General features: G+C 41.4%; 2 protein-coding genes across 2 annotated transcripts; one reads left to right on the forward strand and one right to left on the reverse strand.

Annotated features, from left to right (window-relative positions):
• Nucleotides 1–795: 795 nt before the first annotated feature.
• scamp4 (secretory carrier membrane protein 4) lies at nt 796–8070 on the reverse strand. Its single transcript, XM_076726254.1, has 7 exons — nt 7962–8070; nt 7395–7421; nt 7074–7202; nt 6803–6959; nt 3845–3946; nt 2648–2765; nt 796–2511 (listed from the first exon to the last, which is right to left on the reverse strand). Exons 2-7 carry the CDS (start codon nt 7399–7401, stop codon nt 2323–2325), a joined length of 702 nt encoding a protein of 233 aa, XP_076582369.1. The 5' UTR covers nt 7402–7421; nt 7962–8070; the 3' UTR covers nt 796–2322.
• A 1260-nt stretch (nt 8071–9330) lies between these two features.
• On the forward strand, nt 9331–19925 carry chaf1a (chromatin assembly factor 1, subunit A (p150)). Its single transcript, XM_076722853.1, has 16 exons — nt 9331–9636; nt 10931–10978; nt 11549–12174; nt 12896–12958; nt 13121–13365; nt 13506–13587; nt 13710–13778; nt 13992–14209; nt 14916–15084; nt 15360–15440; nt 15847–15942; nt 16073–16322; nt 16415–16583; nt 16710–17028; nt 17182–17266; nt 18872–19925. Exons 1-16 carry the CDS (start codon nt 9573–9575, stop codon nt 18982–18984), a joined length of 2697 nt encoding a protein of 898 aa, XP_076578968.1. The 5' UTR covers nt 9331–9572; the 3' UTR covers nt 18985–19925.
• The last annotated feature ends 984 nt before the right edge of the window (nt 19926–20909 follow it).

Below are 20909 nucleotides of genomic sequence, written 5' to 3' on the forward strand. Positions count from 1 at the left end.
TACAGAAAAAACCACAGCACACGTGGGCATCCAGACCCCACGTGGGCCGAGCGGTGGACGGTGGTCCAACAACTGCTATCAGTGACATTTCTTTTTGGATGATCAGTTTAAGTGCATTGAAGGACAATGCAGTTGTCCAATGTCACAGAGGACCATTTTTCAATCGATATGAAAATGTAAAAACACCCCAAATTCAACCAAAGCCAAATACAAACAGAATGTGGTAACCTGCTAATCCTTTTTGACCTATATGACAACATATTTAAGGTTTTAACTCATCAACTTGATTGATTTTTGTAAATATGTGCTTAATATGAATGTGATGCAGCAACATGTCTCAAACAGGTTGGGACAGGAGCAACAAAAGACTGGGAAAGATGTGGAACGCTCCAAAAACACCTGTTTGGATCATTCCACCGGTAAACAGGTTGATTGGTAACAGGTGATAGGATCATGAATGGGTCTGAAAGGGGCATCCTGGAAAGGTTCAGTTGTTCACAAGAGGAGGGAGCGAGGTTCACCACTTTGTGAACACATCTGATCAAGGATATTAATAATACTACATAAAGAGATTGCTAAAGTAAATCTAACTTAAAGAATGTAACCGTTGCAGCGTGAAAGTGGATGAAAGTGGACTGAACACTCCACTGGGTCGCTAGATGGACTACAGTTTGGATTATGACCAGTCAAACACAGACCTGACCTGCTATATTTGGTAAGTTTTTGGCTATTTCTCACATTTTCACCAAACATTTCAACCATTTAAATGTCTTCAACGTTCAGACTGGACAGACACACGGTGGCAATAAGAATATTTATTGAAATTTTGCAATATTTAAAGGTTACTCTGACGTATCCGTTTCATTTCATCACTTATCAAATAACAGAGAAAAATGAAAATACTAATTTTGGCAGTTGGCCATGAAGGACACTTTTGTAACAAGAAAAGAAAAATAAATAGTCAAATCGTGAAGTGGGCACCTTTCACTTCCAGTCGGTGCTCACGTTTCCAACAGGCTGTGACTGGATCACTGAGCCAAAATAAAAGGAGATGAAAGCGTTGCACCACCTGCACAAAACTCCACAATCACTGGGTTTAATCAGGTTCTTTACCAAGGTGTGCTGGAATGCCTGTGGATAAGTCCACGCTTGGAATATCAGACTGCATTTAAAGAGACTGTGACTACATTTACATGCAAGATTTCACTTCACTGCTGATCCATTTGCAGTCATTTTGAGCCAGTTCAGTTTTTTGTGTCTATCGGTTACACAAGGCCAGTTCTTTTTGAAATAAGAGACCACTGTTCAGTCCCACTCCTTTGATAGGCTGCATGCAAGCACAGTGCAATCACTAAACACAAAAATTCTGTCTATCTGGGGGAAAGTGAAAGTGACTGGAACATTGACAGCAGCTGATAAGGTGCTTTCATAGCAGGGCGCTGACCGCTAAAAGCAAACAGTGTAGCTTTAGAAATACAGAAACTGAGGAGTACAAAACAACATCTACTTTGGGTGTGGCTCTTGTTCAGTATCAAAATAAAGGAAAGAGTCGAGTATTTGGCACATCGCTGCTCAGTGAGAAATCACAGAGGACGATTACGCACCAGTCCAGTTTAAAAACAAAAACGTCTTAAGGCGAAAGTCAAGCGAGATATTTTTCACATGCAAAATCTGCACGCAACATTAAGGCGCATTTCAAGAAATCACAGCCAAAGCAGGCAAGCATGGAGATACTGAATAAAGCACATCGTATCAAAAATAAACTGAGCTCCTGCCAGAATACACTTAACACACAGATATAAAATCGTGCAGTTTGCAGACGTTCACTTGTTGCAAAAGAAAAAAACCCGTTCTTTAGCATACTACGATTTCTAGCATGCAGTCTGCGAACACGTAAAACAATGCTATCATAAAGGTCCATAAGGCACACGTCCCTCACATACTGCAATCCACAAGCAGCCCACACTCTTTGAGTATCCAATTGCATATTTGCAAGACTGTATGCATTTTCCTCAGCAAACTTCTGGTGAGCATAAAAATGTGTTTCCTTCTCATTCATTTGAATAAACTATATGTAAACAGAGTTGAAATGGAATGGCATGTTTTGAAGACAACCCTGCACTACGAGGCTGCGGCTTTAATGAGCTTCGGTGACAAAACTCTGTGATAAAACTTTTAATAGCAACCCTGTCCTCTCCATTCAAAAAATACGTCTATGAATTTTGTCATGTAGGGTGAAACGATATGGCGCTTTGAAGTGCCTTCTTGTGCGCCACAGAAATGGCCAGCTATCTGTCTCCACCTACAGGCGACTCTCTGCTATCACCAGTGACTGTTGTCAGGGTAGCTCGGCACTGCGGCAGGGTACTGGGGCAAGCTCGGGCCCTGGGCCGTCTGAGCGACGGCATTGAACCCCGCTTCCCTCACGGGCGCACTCTTCCACAACCCGGTGCTCCACTCCTCCTGAGCGCGCTCCAAACTACCCCCGCCGCCACGGTACATTCTGTGCACCTGCCACAAGAAAAGAAAAGGGAAAAGTCCATGATGTTTATTTGTGTCTGTTTTCGAGCGTCTCTGGAGGATTATATACACGAGGGACAAAAACCAAATGCAAGTGTGTGTGTTTTCACCGTATGCGTTCACTCACCTTAATGAGAACCAGTGCCATTAAAGCAGTCACCAGAGTGAAGAGCAGAGCTGTGATAAGCATCACTATAGCGGAGCCCACATTTTGGGAGAAAAACATCACTGTTGCAATCCAGCCGCTTTGAGGTGTTGGTGAGAGTGAGATGGAGTAGTACGGGTTAGTGTATCGAACAGTATGCAATTAGCAAAGTGGATTCAATACAAATATCCAAAGTTACTACTGAACCATCAAGCAGTGAGGAAACAGGTGTGGTGACAACAGCATCATGATGATCTGTGTAAAACTGACTTTACGAGGCACATCGAATCATGAGTGGACATGTTATTATCACAGGCAGATGTTCAGTCATGGAAATTGTGATAAAAATACATAACTAAAAAAAGAAAAAAAAAACGGTTTTAAAAAGTACATTGTGATCTCTCAAAAAATACTACTATTAGTAAAATAGCTTTATTTTCATTATTAAAACTATTCTGACTGTAAAATCGTGTGTGTTTACATTTAAATTCTTACAATGTCCTCAAAGTACAAAAGAAGTGGATGAAATACATCCTTAATCAACTGCATTTTCTCAAATAACTATTAAAAACAGAAATGTAACTCGGGCAGCTGATAGGCACGAATGTGAGTTATTTTGTATGATGGTTTTAAATCACTTCAAAAATAAATCAGTGAGGAACAGTGTGACACAGGAGATGACAGTTTGCTCAAAATCTGCTAAATTTAGACACCTCAGTGTTCAGAGTTTGACAGAGTTGGTCTTTCCACAACTCAAGCATATCTTCTTTCTGACTAAATGGAAAAAATACACAATAAAATAAAAAAGAACGAATATCTGAACTCAATGGACATACTCTTTATACCTCACTTACACCGAACATCAAGAGGCTGATAATTCTGCAAACCCGCCTGCCAACAGCACGTCAACAACTCAAACAGACCAGAAGTATCAATGTAAAAAGCTGCAGATGGTGTATGACTACCTAATTCTGTTAACAGCCTCATCGTGTGTTAGCTTTATGGTTTTATTTTAGCGTTAATTCTATCTTAGCATCGTAATTTGGACAGACGTGTGAAAATGCAAGTGTCTGATGGAAGGCACATCTTTCAGCTGCCTTGATCATTTGACCCACTCTGTGGGAGAAAACTGGCAGGCAACATGCATGCAGTCTTCAAAGCCAGTTTGATTCAACTCACCAGGTTCCCCAGCCAGAGATGCCTATAGTCTGGATGAGGGCCAAGACACACTGGAGGAAGAAGATGAAGAAGAAGGCCATGAAGTTGAAGGAGCTGTCAGCCCTGCGAACAACATGGGAAAAAAAGAGAACACAAAGGGTGATACAGGAGAAAACAAATAAGCCAAGAGTTGTTCTATTTTTAATGTAACGTGGCTTCTTCCTACTAGAACTAACCCACTGTGGGTCCTTTCAATACCACACAGAATACAACTTCACACTTGTTTCGCAATCATGCTCTCCTGAAGTACAATGGAAAACCAGTAGGGCCGATAAGGTCCAAAACTATTTATTATTAAAGCACATTTTTACCAGCAATTCCCAGCATTATATAATAATAATAATTCCCAATGAGATCACTGAGTAAACTAAGGCAGCCTGGACCCAGCTGACTGCCTGATATTTGGCTTGACGATTCAGTTTTCATGGTAAGTGGGCACCTGGATGCATCATTGTTTATGTATTGCACCTTAGAATCAGCACATACAGTGACAAAGAGCAGTGCAGCTCAGGACAAACTGATAGTGTTTGCATTTTCCATGACATTCAGTCTTACACCTGCATTTCGTCAGCTGTTGGCAACACTTTGCAATAGGTTGGACAGTCGTCTGGCAAGCCTTCCTCATGCTTTGTCCACCCCCTGTCACTAGGACACCATTTACACCTGCTATTAAAATGCAACATGACTGCATTAATAATACCAGGTGTGAACACAAAGGCAAGTTCAGATCATTCATTATCTAGATAACCTAGCCAAACACAGATCCTATTTTAATACAAGGTGTAGATTGAGGTACTGAGGCCAAATACAGTTGCCTGACTCCATATGAATCTTGCCTTGTAGGCAGCACATTTTGCATGTTTAAAGGCATCTTGAGTTGGTGGAATAGAGTCATGCATCCATTCTTTTATCTAATATCAGTGTCATCAGTGACTGGGGTTGTTGGCTAAGTTTTGAGAACACGACTGTGGCCTGATCATCAGACATTGCAAGCGCCCTTAGCTGACTTCTTTCCTTTGCCTCGAAATGCTGACATTACATCACAGCCACTAAAAGCATGGAAGAACAGGATTCCTCTTGTTTTTTTCTAGGCCAAGTACAGAGCAGATCTCATGAACGGTCATCCATTTCAGGCTTTGTCTTTGACCAGAGGCAATCCACAGTTTCGCAATACCCAGCTCTTTCGAGGATGGAAAAAACGATACTTGATGACAGTAAGCACTTTTTTGTGTGACACACAACTAGGTTCATGATTACAGTGTCTTACATCTGGCCCGATTGTTCAGTGTCGCTCAAGTCTTAAGCGGCCTTTACACCACACATCCTGTCAATCCAAGTGTGGTTATCTAACTGACATGGCAACTAATTAAATATCATTGGGGACACTTAACTGTATTACTTTACAGAAGCTGACACTGAACCCCATGATTCACAGCAGCGATGTCACCAGTGTGCCCTGGTACTGCATGACATTCACTCATATAAATACCACAACAGCTTGATTTTCAGGCGACCAACGTCATGTTTGTATTAAACCCCTGATGAGTTCCTGTGTGAAATCTGGTGCTTGGATCAGAAAGTGCAGGATTATGGCCAAATTTGCACTTAGCTGCCCGACTATTGGGGTTGGGAGGGTAATAGATCATTGAAGAATCATCTAACAGAAATCCATCCTTAAATGACAGATTATAAATCAACAATCTTTGGCAACCAACTTCTATTCAGACATGGACAAAAGGAAAAAACACAGATTAACAATACTGATAAACTCACCAAAAACCGCCCTGCCCACACGGGTTTCCTGTTAACCAGATGAGGTTTCAACTTTCGACTGGTTAGGAAAGACATGACTGGTAAAGCTGTGTCTCTTTCCTCTGTTGAAGAATAAGCTGACATTTGCAACTTCCTACATCTGAATACCTACAAGACCAAAATGCTGCTTGTTGGTCCAAAATGCTGCTTGTTGGTAGAACCGTTTTCATGGATTTTTACATAAATCTTGATGGCTGCAAACACTTTTTGAACCCTCTCTTCCTTTCGAGCCACTTATCATGTCACAAAAGTGCCTTCTTTAACACAGCCAAGATTGGCCCCATTGTACAAGCTTTGATAACATCCAGAATCAACAACTATAATGAGCTTTTCTCTCACTCACCTGTGTCAGAAACAAGAGACTTAATTTGGTCCAAAACACAGATGTCAGAGTCAGATCAAAGAAAGTCTGATCATGAAAGTCCTCATGTCTTTGCATTGGCTACCTGCACATGTGAGGGCTGACCTCAAAATCCTTCTTCTGCTCTACACAGATTTAATTGATGGCTTCTTCCCACATATCCAGTCTTATAACTCCATTCACTCAATCACATCCTTTATATCCTCTTGATAGTGGTTATTCAACAGTTCCTTGTTGATAGTGGTTATTCAACGGTTCCTAGATTTCTAGTGTCGGTAGAGCCTTTGCTCATTGAACAGCCCCGATCCCTGTTAATTTCACTTCAAATGATTTCTACTGATAACCAGTCACCTCAATGCTATCGTATCAAGATTCCTACCTGCATGTGTGGGATTCTGTCTTTATGTATGTGTACTTTACAGGTGTAAAAGCAGCACACTTGTGTATCTAATGTTGTATGTTAACCTGTTAAGTAGAGCTGAACAATCGATTGAAATAATAGAGAAATCGCAGTCATACAATGTCCAACTTGCAGGAGCTGCAATTCTTTGATAAAGGTAAAACGTGTGAGAGCATGTATCTTTGCAAATGAAGCATCATGGTGCTACAGGAAAAAATATCATTCCCACTAAGACTGTGACTCTTTTTGCAATATCTGTCATGTGCGTAAAGGGTCTCTGGTTGAAATAACTTTAAATAACCTGAAGTTAGAGCTCAGAAATGACTCTGGTCAATGACTGACTAACCTGAAGGCTTTGTAGAGCGGTCTGAACCAGCAGGTGTAACTGCAAGGGCTGAAGAGGATGAGCCAAAGCAGAGAGAAGCCAAAGTTGGTGGCACTTCCACCTCCAGCCCACCAAGCAATACACGAGATCACATTTGCGCACAGCGTGCCTGAATACACTGCAGAGGAGAGGAGAGAAAAGAGAGGGGTAATGATTGATGTCTTTAACTTCCTCTCCTTCTAAACAACACACAGTTAGAAGACGCATGTGAAAAAAGCCTACTACTACTTACTCATCCAAAGCATGTAGACTCTGCGCACCAACTGCTGGTGGGGTGCAGGAATTTCCTCTTCTATGTTCTGGTAAAAGCATGGCTTTATTTTCAAGAACTGGGGCAGGGGAGGAAAGTTATTTGTTCGATCTGAAAAAGGAAGGAAAGTGCCACCGCAATATTACTGTCTTACTATTGAGTGTTATAGAACAAGCTGGAAAACATGGCAGAAGAAAGAGGGACGTGGAAAAGTGGAGTGTCCCAGTGTGACTTTATAGACAGACAGACATAACCAGATAGATAGATGGACAGATAGATAAAAGACTGTTTTAAGTGACAAACCTGCCATTTTGAAATCCCAGCTCTTTCCTGGATAACAGAAATATACAAACATGGAAATAAGCAGTTAACACTTTAATATTATTCCAGGCAGGAAACCTTTAACCAATTTTCATCTCTTTTTACAACATATATCACTCCTTGTTTCTTATTGTCCCCCTGCTTGCTTCACGGCTACAGAGCATTGCTAACACTGATAACAATTTACATGCTAATGTTAACCTTCAACCAGTTAAAGTAGTGACTTCAACAGCCGGCTGCACATTCCAACTTTGGTCAAACGGTTGGGATAACTATGTTTAACGCAAACACACGAAATTCTCCACTTGTATTGTTTATCTATGTCACATAAAGTTATCATGTTTATACTTTATGTACGATATTATACAGTAGGTAGCAGTTAAACCGTGTTAGGCAGCTCAGGAGTCCAGCAGAAGCAGAAATAACCGTGGAGTCTCTTTCTAACGCTGCCGTTTCATTTCACTAACCGACTGGCAGTTGAAAATGAGTGAAAAGCCCGTTACAGCTAACAAGTCACCATGAAGCGAAATATAGCTTTGCCAACATTACCGGAATAACGTTTATCTCCTCACGTTTCCGTCGACAACCGCAGGGGTCCAGGAATCGTTCAGGATGCGCTTTTTCGACCCCACAGAACGTACTGCGGTTGCGCAGCACCGGAGCACTTGTAGTTCCGAGCTGTTTATATTCAACACGGCGGGGGACCTAGCGAACCACAATTCCCAGGATTCATATGAGCGACAAACGGGAAACGCGTGACTCGAACGTGAAGCCCTTTCCTAAGAATCCCACCCATGCAATTAAAGGGAGGGGGATGTGTACGTTTGAGTTTCGAAATGAAATGGATCAAAAAGTATCTTTTGTCAGACTTTTAGGTATGACCTTAATATTTTTTAAATGGAAAATTAGACACTCAACTCAAACTCAAAATTGAACTTATTTTAATTTTATTATTTTTAGATTATCTTAATTGATTGCTAGTAAACTGTCTGAGAAGAAATTGTTATTAATCTTATTTCTTTATTTGCAAAAATCCGTATACATGCCAGCAAATTTGCTAAACAGAAACCCAACCTTACTGTCTTTATGTCTTCTGTAAAATCCTACTTGGATACACTGCAATACTGCAAAAACCTCAAAAGCTGTGAAAGCTACAGCCTTAAGTTATTAATTTTAAATGCAATTTATCTAATCTGATTTGACCACACAGTAATCCAATGTGTAAATCAGGTTTTAAAAAACTGTCTGCGAACAGACGGAGACAGTTGAAGACAGACTCTTATCACTTTGGAGCAGAGAAGTGGAAGCTTTGTTGATGTCAATCAACTCTTGACAGTAGTCTCACTGATAGCAACAAAACTATTGTTGTTGACAGTGAATGACAACCTGTTAAGTTAAGTTTTTTTCAAAATATGTAAAGCAACATCTCAACAGATCATTTATAAATGCAATGGGTGTCGTGTGCCATGCCTCCTTCATGATCGGACTTCTGTCACTCTCTCCTTTCATTTTTCTAACACAACATGGCTACCTAGACTTGTTAAAGTCAAACTCCGCGGCCAATCACAAAGCCCCAAACAACAGACAGAAGGCGTGTCCTGTAAGATACAGCTGACTTTTTTGGGGTTTGTAGTACAGGATGTCCCGGACGTGGTGGATAGTATTTTATCTAAAAATTGCACAGAAAGAGTTTTAGACCATTAAATGAGGTAAGCTCACATAATCTCGTCTTTCTGATTAAATATTTAAGTCGCGCATACAATTTGAAACTCTAGCGCTCTTACAAATATTCCAAAACGTTTCACTACACGAAGCGCCGTGCAACGCACGCGTACAAAACAAGCGCCTCCATCGTTGATCAGTAACGTGGTTTTGACCAATCCGCGCCAGTTATTGATGCAAGTGACACACTCCCGCCAATTCCGACTGAGGAGCGCGAGGCAGGCAGCAGAGTAAACTAAGGGTGTATGTGGGAGATGCGGAAAGGCAGTGTGTTACGTTTTATGTTAAATAAATTAGAAATACATGTTGTTTGATTAGCAGCATAATATTTAGTTCGTTGTCGGGGGGTTTCTCGGGTGTTTACACAATCCGTACCGTAGTTTTGAAGTTTTACTGGAGAATATCGCAACCGAGAGGAGCCCCGGGTTAGTGGTTGGGATGTTGGCGGCGGAAAACCCATCTGTGGACGGACATTTGGCAGCATCGACTCCCCGCAGAAGAGGTAATGCTAATACCATCTATAGCAAGCTTACAGATGGTTCTATCAACTTGCCAAAATGTCTACTATTATAGTAAGGACGGAGTGTAATTGCGTCAACACAATTTAGCTTCCACCAAACGATGACAGACTTAACGATAAATATTCGTTGCTTAACGTTACGTCAGTTAACTAACAGTTAACTCCCCGCTGGCAACCTCGTTTTTCCTAACGGCACCAGTTAACGTTAGCTGTTGTCGGTGTTACGAGGACAAAGTCAACTGATTTAATGTGAAAATCTGCTGCTAACTTTTCAATCATTAAAGCTAGCTGTGAACAGCTAACTTGCTGCCCGGTATAGCTGATGTTGTAGTGTTACCTAATGCTACTTCGGTAATTTAAACCTCAGATAAGAAACAATAACGTTATGTTTATTGTAAGTTAGGCCTCAAACTACCGGTGTTTCCATTCACGAAACAGCAACTTTGCCATTAAAAAGTCTTTAGCTTGTTACCGTTGTGGCAAACTTGGCTACACGGGTCGCTTGATACCATTACTCTGCTAAGTCATAGCTCTGTCTGAGGTACTTAGCAAAGTAGCTAGTTTTGCTGGTTAGCAGAAAAGCTAGTCGTATTAGCATCTGAGAGTTGGTTAACGTTAGCATCTTACATGAAAGCTGTTTTCAGTTTGGTAAAGCTCGAGAGCTACTTCGTTGTCTTCACACACTCGAGTTTCTTGTGGCGGTATTAACTTTCATGCAACACTTTCATACACACACGTCCATAGTCTGGTGGCGAAGTTTTTGGTATTGTGGTCCGGCATGCATCCTATGCCTGACAGCCCTATATGGTGCCTGCCCTGCGGACTCAATCGGGACTGCAGCACCGACTGATTCACCGGTTGGCGGGAGAGCAAACCAAACGCAACCATTATACTCATTGTAATACTATAATGTTAGCACACCGACGTTGCAAACTAAGGTGATATTGAATGCAACACCTTAAAAATAGCAGTATCTCTGCGTGTTTGTTGTTGGGTATACTTCCACATTAATACAGGGTGATTGGGATTTGACGACCCACAGTACACTCTCTGCACCGGCATACGGGTATTACAGTAGTACTAATCTTACGTTCCTGCTAGCAAAGTCTTCTGTACCATAGTTTTGAAGTTAGTTCAGAGTCAGTCCCACAGCTGTCAAAACTTGTCATTGATTGATCTTCAGCGCCAGTTAGTTATTCCAAATTTCAATAATTTGAAGTGGAGTTTTGGCCGTAAGTGTTATTTTCTGATGTGTTCTTGTTTTTGTTCTTTCCAGGCATGGATTGTAAGTCAAGAAACGATGTTAACAAGAAACTTATTCAAGGTAAATACAGTGTTTCATTTTTCTAAAAAAAATTAGTTACTATTGAGATGATTGTTTTTATTACCTGCAAGTAAAAGACATCATCAGATACAATTAATGATAATCTTGCACTGAGGGTTGATAACTCATACTATCCATGTCTTACCATACCTTACATTTACCATGGCTATTGATGACTGTTGCACCTTTTATGTATTGCTTCTTTTCTCTTGATTATTGTCCAAATGGAATGAAGTTTACATCGTAGTGCAAACTGAAATTATGGACCCTACTAATACACATAAATTCTTCAGAAGTCAAAAGTCAGTCATATAGTGATAGTAGCCCTCTACAGTAATGAGACCTGAATTTGTTGTGCCCCTTAAATCTCTGTTCACTTACATAACTTAATATGTAGTAATGTCAGAATGAATTAACACATTAAAACCTTGCAGAATTTTTGAAGGATGCATTTTGATGCACAACTTTGTGATAGCCGCATCATCTGCTTTACATTATGCAGACAGATATAGCAAAACAGCAATTGTGATGACTTTTTTCTTTTTCTTTTTTTAATTTGACTACCTGCAGCTCGTCTCCCATTCAAGCGCCTAAACCCTGAACCTAAAGAGAACCAGTCACCTAAACGCCCCTGTGCACACGCCTGCCCTGAGCCAGGAGTCTCAGATAATGAGAATGAGTCCTCTGCCCTCCCTGTCCACAGTGGACCACCCTTGGTTAATGGTCGTGGGCCCCTTGATGGCTTCCTGAGCCGAAGGCACCCTGCACCCTCAAATGAGATTATGGTAGTAGATCTGACTCCGGACACAACTTTGTCTCCTGTTAAACACCTTGTTTCATCTGCTCCTGCCTCTTCTTGCCCTCCAACAAAAGACAAACATCAGGGCAAAAACAAACCTGCCTCCTCTCGGAAGTCCAGCAATGTTGACAGCACTCCAAAAACACACACTTCAGACTGCACAGTTGTCGATAAAGATGAAGTAGAGGAGGTGGAGGAAAAAGATGGGAATCTGACGTCATCTATCTCACAGCTTGATACAACGCAGGATTCTGAAAGTGAGCCAGAGGAGCAGAATGAATCAGGAAACGTTTCCAGTTTAGGAAACAGGTCCCTGCTGTCAAATTCCTCCGTCAGCTCCTCATCAGAAAGCTCACCTGAGAAGACTGAAGACCTTACACCTAATACTACACCCACAGTATGTGCATCTCTGATTGCCTGCTTTTATTGAGTCCCTCTTAGTGATGTGAAGTATTTACTGATGCAGTATCACTCAGTATTAATCAGTATTCCTAAGAGTTGTTTAGTAATGTATCTGCGTACTTCACACACACACACACACACACACACACACACACACACACACACTAAACTGTTTATTAAAACGCACAGCATGTGGTCATGTATAGTGTGTTGAAAGTTGTTAGCAGTTCATTGATTAGAGGAAATTGATTAGTATTTGTTTCCTACCATGAATAGCATTTCTAACATGTTAAATTATTTTTTGATGTTTGCTCATAAAAACCTGTAGAAATGAATTGCTCAACAATTAGAGATGATGTAGTTTATTTTTCAACTGCTTGTCATATTAGACATGAGCTTTTTTGACAAAATCAACTATCTGTTTACTTGGACAAAGTCCTCTGCTTATTAACTGACAGTGTCTTGAGGATGTCCGTGAGTGCTTCCAGATGTGTTATAGATATTTACACAAAAGAACATTTATGAAACACTGACAGTATTAAAACAGATCAAAATCACAGTTCAAAATATAGCACAGTATCAATAATATTGCATTAATTTGTCAAGCTGTGAATCATGCAAAAAAAGAGAGAGAGACTAGGCTGAATGACATTGTGGCACATTTAGACAATGAGTGTCAGTTTCGTTTTTGTTTTTATTTATCTCTCTCCTCATAGGAGCCAAAGACCACCCCCAAGATTCCGGCAGACCAGAAAAAGATCAAAAGACGCTCACTGAAGGTGGTAATTTTACATCACACCAACACCCTTGTTGTCAGTTTAAAAACAAGGCTTCAAACAGAACCTCTTTTGTTATGAGTCATATTTGTCATTCACTTGTCATTTATTAAAACTCTTATTTTAGTAGAAGAGAAAACCTGACAAAACTTTTTTCACTTGTAGAGTCTACAAGAACAAGAGGAGAGGCTTCGGCTACGACAGGAGAAAGAACGGCAGAGGGAAGAGGCTAAAGCTGCAAAGGAGAGAAAGAAAGAAGAAGCTCGCAAGCTAAAGGAGGAGCGAGAAAAGGAAAAACGAGAGAAAAAGGAAAAAGACGAGCGAGAGAAGCGAGAGAAAAAAGAGAAGGAAGAGAAGGAAAAGGCAGAGAGGTTAAAAGCAAAAGAGGAGCAACGAAAATCAAAGCTAGAGTGAGTAATTCAAGTGTCTGTTCCTCTGAAGTCAAGACGTATCCATTTGACATGTTTTCAGTTCCCTAAGTCAGTGCTGGTTAAAAATGTGGTAACACTGATTTTGGTGTGCTAAAGATTTTGCTTTAATCTTGCTTCAGGGCAAAGCTTGAAGAAAAACGAAAGAAAGAAGAGGAGAAGCGATTGAAGGAAGAAGAGAAACGGTTGAAAGAAGAGAAGGATGTGAGTTTACTTAGAAAGTGTTGGTATGAGCTTGGTAGATGCTACAATGTTTCTTCTTCCAAATTTGTAATCGACCGTCTGTCCACTGAATTGTCTGTTGACCGGTGTGTATCTGTTCACAGCGCCTTAAAGCTGAGAAAGCAGAAATTACACGTTTTCTACAGAAACCCAAGATCCAACAGGCTCCAAAGGTTAGTAGGTATCACACCTCATAACAAAAAATGTGAGATTAGTTCGATTCAGTTCCACAAAGTTAGTGATTATCTTAACATCTTCAGTGCAGAATCAGCATGAGCATAAAGATTGCAACACATGCTCTGACCCCTGTACCCCAGCTTTTAACAAAGACAGTCCACTGAATTAATAAGTACAAAGAATAACTGTAACTTGTGTCCCTTTTTCAGACACTTGCAGCTGCTTGTGGGAAGTTTGCTCCTTTTGAGATCAAAGAAAACGTGTCTCTGGCACCTCTATGCCGCGTTCAGTGTGAGGACTCTGTTCTGGAGGAACTGGACCGATGTTTGTTGAACCCAACTGATAATCAGAACGGACTGAAAGATTGGATAGGTCAGAAACCCCGTCGGTCAGGACCCACCAAATCCAGACAGACTGGCTCACTTAGGTAAGACTGGCAATAGTGATTATCTTAATGCTGATATCTATATCGCTCATAGAGAATATTGTTAGCCAAAAGTAATTAATGAAGGAGCAAGGCTATTTATAGTTGATTTAAATCTGAAACTCTGAACATAACCTCCTCTGTAGCAGGTAAGGTGTGTGGCATAAGTTACCGTGGCGATCTAGCCAGGTTAGACGAGAGCCATCTTCTTGACGTTGAAAACTCTGGCTTTAGGCTCAACAAACCTCCCTAATCCATCTCGTAGAACATCCTGCTGGTGTTTATCATAATATATGAGGATGGCACATTTACAAATTACGCTGGCACTCGTAGTTATAAAATTTAGTTGCGGTGTCTCCAAAACTGTTGTAAAATCCGACTAAATGGTTGCAGTCTGGAGGCCCCAAATGTTTCATTTGGTTACATGCTGGGTTGACCCTGGCAGTGCTGCACTCTGTTAAAAGTTTGCCGGGCTCAAAAAGTTTGTTTCTGTGGGATTCCTCTCTAACATTCACTGTTTTACACCATGGTTCATGCATTGCCACAGCAAGTTCAAAACAAACAACACAGCTTAAAATCTTATGTGTAATTTCAAATACTCGTGAGTCATGTGTGCCTGTAAGTAGATTTTAGGGGCAAAAAAAGAAAAAAAAAACAAGAATTAACGATTTTTTCTCTACATCTTCCCCCACGTGTGTTGTTTGCTCAGCAATTGTGTAACAGTGGAAGGGCCTAAACCAGATGGTGTGCCGGATCGTAAACGTTACGGACCCATGAAGCTGCTGCAGTTCCATGAAAACTACCGTCCAGCCTACTGGGGCACCTGGAGTAAAACGAGTTCACACATCTCTTCTCGCTGCCCCTTCAGACAAGACAAGGTGAGACGGTTTTGACAGAGGCATAAATCTGTTCAGTTTACTCTTCATCAAAGAAGTAAAGAGAGCTCATCGGCACTAAGCATTACTTTTTTACTGGTAGGATTACCGTATATTAGCATGTGTTTAAATGTAACAGATGCCTGTATCAACCCAGAACCCCAGATGTAGCTATGCTTTTTGATCACTTTTGAGATTTTTACTTTGATTCATTATTTTGACTTAATTCAGTAACTTTATTGGCTTAGCTGTGAGACTAACAGCTGGATTTGTTACAGGATTTGTTAGACTATGAGGTGGACAGTGATGAAGAATGGGAGGAGGAGGAACCAGGAGAGTCCCTGTCACACAGTGAAGGGGTGAGTTTCATCTGAGGGTGAAAAAGTGCTCTTCAGTCAAAGATTTTCTCTATTAATGTCATGTCCACATTAATACACACATAAAAGTACCTCTGTGTACCCTGGCATCAACAAATCGCACGTGATTGGAGTTATTTCCAGCCACCTTTGTTCACACTGAGTACAGCGGTCAAAAGGAACTCATATCTGAATAATTAAAGCGTATCAGAAGTATTGTTGGGGTTGTTGTTGTTCTCTGAATGTGTTAAAAACATGGAAGGAAATGGGTTTTGATTTGTTTTATCATTTTGAGCAAATGACAAAACACACTGTTAACATATTCAGCTTGTGTCTTCACAAGATGAAAGGACAAGATGATAATTTTACTTTTTAAAAACCCGCTAAGAGGACTGTTGATCATTGTTAGGAAGATGAGGAGGAAGGAGGTGACGATGATGATGACGACGGCTTCTTTGTTCCTCACGGCTACCTTTCAGATGATGAGGGGGCTGTAGAAGAAGAGGTATGAAGGGAACTGTTTTTCATTCAGTTGTCCTTAATCTGGCGGCGGTTATTTGGATTTTCTTGTTTTAAAATACTTTACGTTTCTGCTTCCTGTTTGCACCACTGTTAACACGCATGCATTCCTCCAGGGGGGTGGTGACCCGGAGAAGCTGAAACTACATCAGAAACTGAAGGCCAGGGAGTGGGATGAGCTGATGTCCACCAAAAAGAAGATGAAGGTGCTCGAGCCAGTGGTGAGGGGCTGCGTCTGGGACGGAGAAGGACCTGCTTTGCAGCTCTTCCAGCCTTATGCTATGTGTCTGGTAGAGCCCTTACCCAAGGCAGACACCAGCCCCAGCCCAGAGGAGCTGTCGCAGAGGTGTCGGACAGAAGCACAACGTAAGTGTACACTTGATTTTACTTGGATTAAAGTTGGAGAACAAGCTAATGATGCATAAAAAAAAAATCTCTAATGTTCTTTTCTCCCGCAGTACTCGGTCAGCTGCTGCCTCTGCTGCACGGCAATGTCAACAGCAGCAAAGTGATCATCACAGAGTTTCAGGAGTTTTGTCGTCAGCAGACCTCTTCCTCATCATCATCGTCATCATTGCCTCTTGAACTGTCCAGTCCTCAGAGTGCAGCAGAAAACATTCCCACCAGGTAAAACACCAATGTTTGATATATGAATATTTCAAATAATTAGTTTCATCAAGCTTCTGTACATCTTGTTTAGAAGTTGGTCTTTTACGTCACTTGAATGACTTCCTGCCCTCCCTCTGTCATCAGAATACAGGTGAAGCGCCTCATCAAGAACAATGCTGTTTATGAGAAGCGCTCGACATACAGACGCTGCTGCTGGTATGTGCACACAGAGGTCCTGTCTCGTTTTGGCCAGGACGCTCTCCCTGTGCCCTGCCAGTGGACCTACCTCACCACGGGAGCTCGGGAAGAGTCCCGTGAAGAACCCCAGGCAGCCACAGGCTCTCAGGGAAACTCTCCCACCACCCCTCAGACCTCCTCCACCACATCATCCTCTAACAAAAGGAAGAGCACAGGCAGCATGTCAATCACCAAGTTCATGAAGAGATGTACTGACCACGAGCAGGTAGAGAAATGCACTCAAACAGATTTTCAAATGACCTTTTGTGCTCTTAGATTGGTCACAGTTTTTGGTATCTTTCTAGCATCTCATGAAAATATGCTTTGCGTATGATGATTACAACTCGCTCAAATGGTCTTAAATCCCTGTATTTGTCAGACGGAAGCAATGGAAGCAGATGGTTTTCAAGCTGACACTGAGGATGACGATGAGGAAGACTGTGTTCTCATCTCTACACAGAGTGGTGAGTCACACAGGAGAGATAAGAAGTCGTCATCGTCACCTTTTAATGTTTGCATTATCAGGATTTTTGAGACGTATGCTCGAGTACATATTACTTAAACCAGTTCTGGTGGTGGAACAGGACATTGTGGCCCACATAGTGAGCTTTTCCCACGACAGCTCAACACATACAAGGCATTTTTAGACATGCTTTCTTATTACAGATATATCCGTGTTGGAATCACTTAATTTTAATAGTTAAACATTTTGGGAAACGTACTCATTTGCTTTCTTTATGAGAGCTCACTTTGTGTTGTGCTTCTGCAAAGATGTATGTAAACATGTCTGCCAAATAATGACTAACTTTAAGTCACAGATGGGTGCACCTGCTAAATCTCAATAACATGCTGTGAATTGGACATCATTCTTAAACATCTAAGGAACGCTGACATGTTAATGAGAAAAAAATTAACAAATATCAGCTGTGCTCCATCATAAAACTCTGACCTGTTGATAATTCCTGAAAAACTGCAGCTTGCTCTCGTTTATGGAGGACAGCAAAACTGACTGGCTAACATGCACACATGTAGGCACACTGTAGCAGGGCTTAAGCTCTTTGAACATATGCTTAAATTCTGTATTGTCTATGATCCCATATGGTCACATATCTGCAGCGATTGAACGCTCCTGTAGCCTTAGTTTTTGCTCTGGCGGGGTCTGAATCTGCAGAGGCTGCCTGAACGCTGTGGGCAGAAGGACTCGCCTTCCGGTCTGTTTTTGTCTCGTTTGCTACACAGATGTGGGGGATGCTGTCATAAATGATACATTTGAGGTGTTTCCGTAGACATTCTGCACGACTTCAGCTGAACAATGTCAGGATACAGTTTAAGACCAATTGTTGTTCATTTTTGCTGTGACTAACCAGGAAACTGTAATGCTCCCACACCGTGGACCTGAATGTCACGGGTGGATCCTCCAGCTCTGTTTTTTTTAATTTCTGTGGTGCTGACACTGAATGAGCTTGATGAACCTGCCTAACAGGGCTAAGCCAGCTAACATGCTGCAGATGACAGATGACAGCTGGTGCACTGCCAAAACTTTTCAGGTTAAACTTAAACTCTAGAATTTTGTTCTGTGCGTTCGAGTCATAGACATAAATAGACTGTTTTGGCACTAAGAGCGTACAGAACTGTGGGAGTTGCATACTGAACTGAAAAGCCTGCACCAAACAGTTTGGGATGAATACATGTGCGGTTACTTCCCTACGAGTGTATTGTGAGTACTACAAGTATAGGGACATGGACTGATACCACTCACATCTGTCTCAAGTACATAACTGGTGCCAGGAGGCAATTAGCTGTGTCTGTCCAAAGCTGAAACTCCCCCTCCCAGCAGGTCATACCGGTATCTCATTTGTTTAATCATACACAAACTGAATAGTTTATCCATCTGTCCAGTGCCACTGTGCAGAGTATCTCTGGCTGAAGTGCCTCCTGGTGGCTCCTTTATTAATGTATAGATAACAGCTGCAGTGTTCAGGTAGATTCCAGTTAAGAAAAAACAGATGCTGAAGGGTTTTTTTTCTCTTCATAATCTAAACAAACCCTCTTCAAATGTTACTCTGTAGGCCCAACCAGGGAGAACTCGTCCAGCGAGGCACACTGTCCGATGGAGGTCACCCCCTCCGACACAGCTGCTCTCCCCGTGGCTAGCGCTGCTCCGACACTCGCCACTGCCTGAGGTCAGGATAGGCTGTCTCCTCTAACCAAGCTACTCTGTTTCCACTCATAAATTCCTCCCTCCTGGTTCTGAACTCTACTGTGTCCAAGACAGAACCAAGTCTTCAAGCAAGATGAAGCACCACACTCTGGTACAAGCAACTCACAGCAGGTGGCGTCTGCTTGGTCTTAAGAGTTTCCTTTCACCTTATTTTTGAAAAGGAGTCAGGAGTCATCTTGCCTGAGTGTCCGAATTGATTATTGAGGACAGGTTGGTCCAGTGTCTGATTTTTTGCATAGAAGTTCCAGTCAGGCATGTTCGGCATGGGCCTCTTTCATGTGGAAGGTGGAAGTCTCTCTGGCACAGCTTTAGCGACAGCAGACTGGGTTGAACAGAGGGAGGAAGAGCATAACGAAAACGCCCAAATTTCATGAGAGACATCCACGACAACGAGATGGGCATTATTTGCGGTTTTTGAAATGTTGAATTCACGACGTGATTGGATTTCCTCTAGTATAAATGTATATAACATACCAGTAATAAGAGTTGGGAAATGAGAGGCTGAAAGTCCATCTGAACATTTCCCTTTGGTGTCAGCGGGTGCATTTATTCTGCAATTTCTAATTCTGACAACTCACTGGAGTAGTTGCTAGACCTGTACTTGTACAGTTAGGCCCAGTTTCACGGTGTTTTATAAATATGTATTTTCTGTATTTTTCAAGAATACTTGAACAGGATAAATTCATTAAACATGAATAAAAGTACTGCACTTTTATATTGCATTCATTCCTTGCCATTCATTTGGGTACCTCTGGTAGCATGAAGCTAACACTGTCACTGTGCTGACATTCATTCACATTAGTATTAACAACAGCCGTACTGTGTTTGTTGAGTTGGCTGAGACATGAATGTTTGCAGGAGCTGCTGTAGTGCCTGAGGCTGCTCACCAGTGACAGTGGATGTGATGAGGCTCTCTGTCATTTTTATTATTGTTATTTTTACCAACGAAAGACTGTCAAACAATAACAGGTATTCAGCCCTTGGAGTCATGTTTAGTCATCCATCCGTCAGCTGTTACAACTAGAACATCTGGGCACTGCTATTTTGGCAGTTTCTTGTAAAAAAAAACTTAATTTGATACGAATTAAAGCAAAATAAATAAAAATTGAAATAACTTCAATGTTAATTTATGATTGGAAGCTTTATTTTTTCCCCTTATGTTCAACTGTATGTTTGCATGTAGAACAGTTTCACATCTTTCAGGTGTTCTGCTGATTTAACTTTATTAGTTGAAAGTATACAAACTCAACATCTTTTTTCCCCAATAATTAGGACCACATTGAATCGTTCTCTCTGGGTAATTTCTGGGAAAATGAATCTGAAAAATAACTTTGCTGCAAATATTCCCCGTCTTTTGCAAAACTTCCTCAAGGGGAACATGAAAGCTTTTCTTTTTAATGTCCTTTGACAACTCTTAACTGGATTAAAGTCTGGAATGTGATTGGCCATTCTGAGGCAGTAAAATTATTGTTTTGCAACCTTTACTGAGCAATTAGTATTAATGTCTCAGTTCAAATCACTGTTACACAAGCTGCGTTACGCCCGGTGAACACCTTCTAAAAGCTGCTGTGTCCAACTCTGCTCCACTCGTTTGTGTTTTAATAAACATTTGAGACGGAGCAGCAAAACAATGAGCCTTAAACATAACGTGCACTGAACCCTCAGCTGTTTCATTTGCAGGTGCTTATCTTCAATAAAGCCTTATTTAACTTCTCCATGTCCAAAACTAGCATGCAAAGCATTTCTTTTCAGGACATTCGGCGTTCTAACACGGAGCGTGTCGGGTCTGGTCGTGTCAGTAGGCGTAAGGTTCCTTCTCTTTAGGTACAGATGGAAGTTAAACACTGATTTACCTCATAATGCTGTTTATTAAACAAAAGGTAAGA

Source organism: Chaetodon auriga, chromosome 3 (genome assembly GCF_051107435.1).
Source record: "Chaetodon auriga isolate fChaAug3 chromosome 3, fChaAug3.hap1, whole genome shotgun sequence".
NCBI classification, from domain to species: domain Eukaryota; kingdom Metazoa; phylum Chordata; class Actinopteri; order Chaetodontiformes; family Chaetodontidae; genus Chaetodon; species Chaetodon auriga.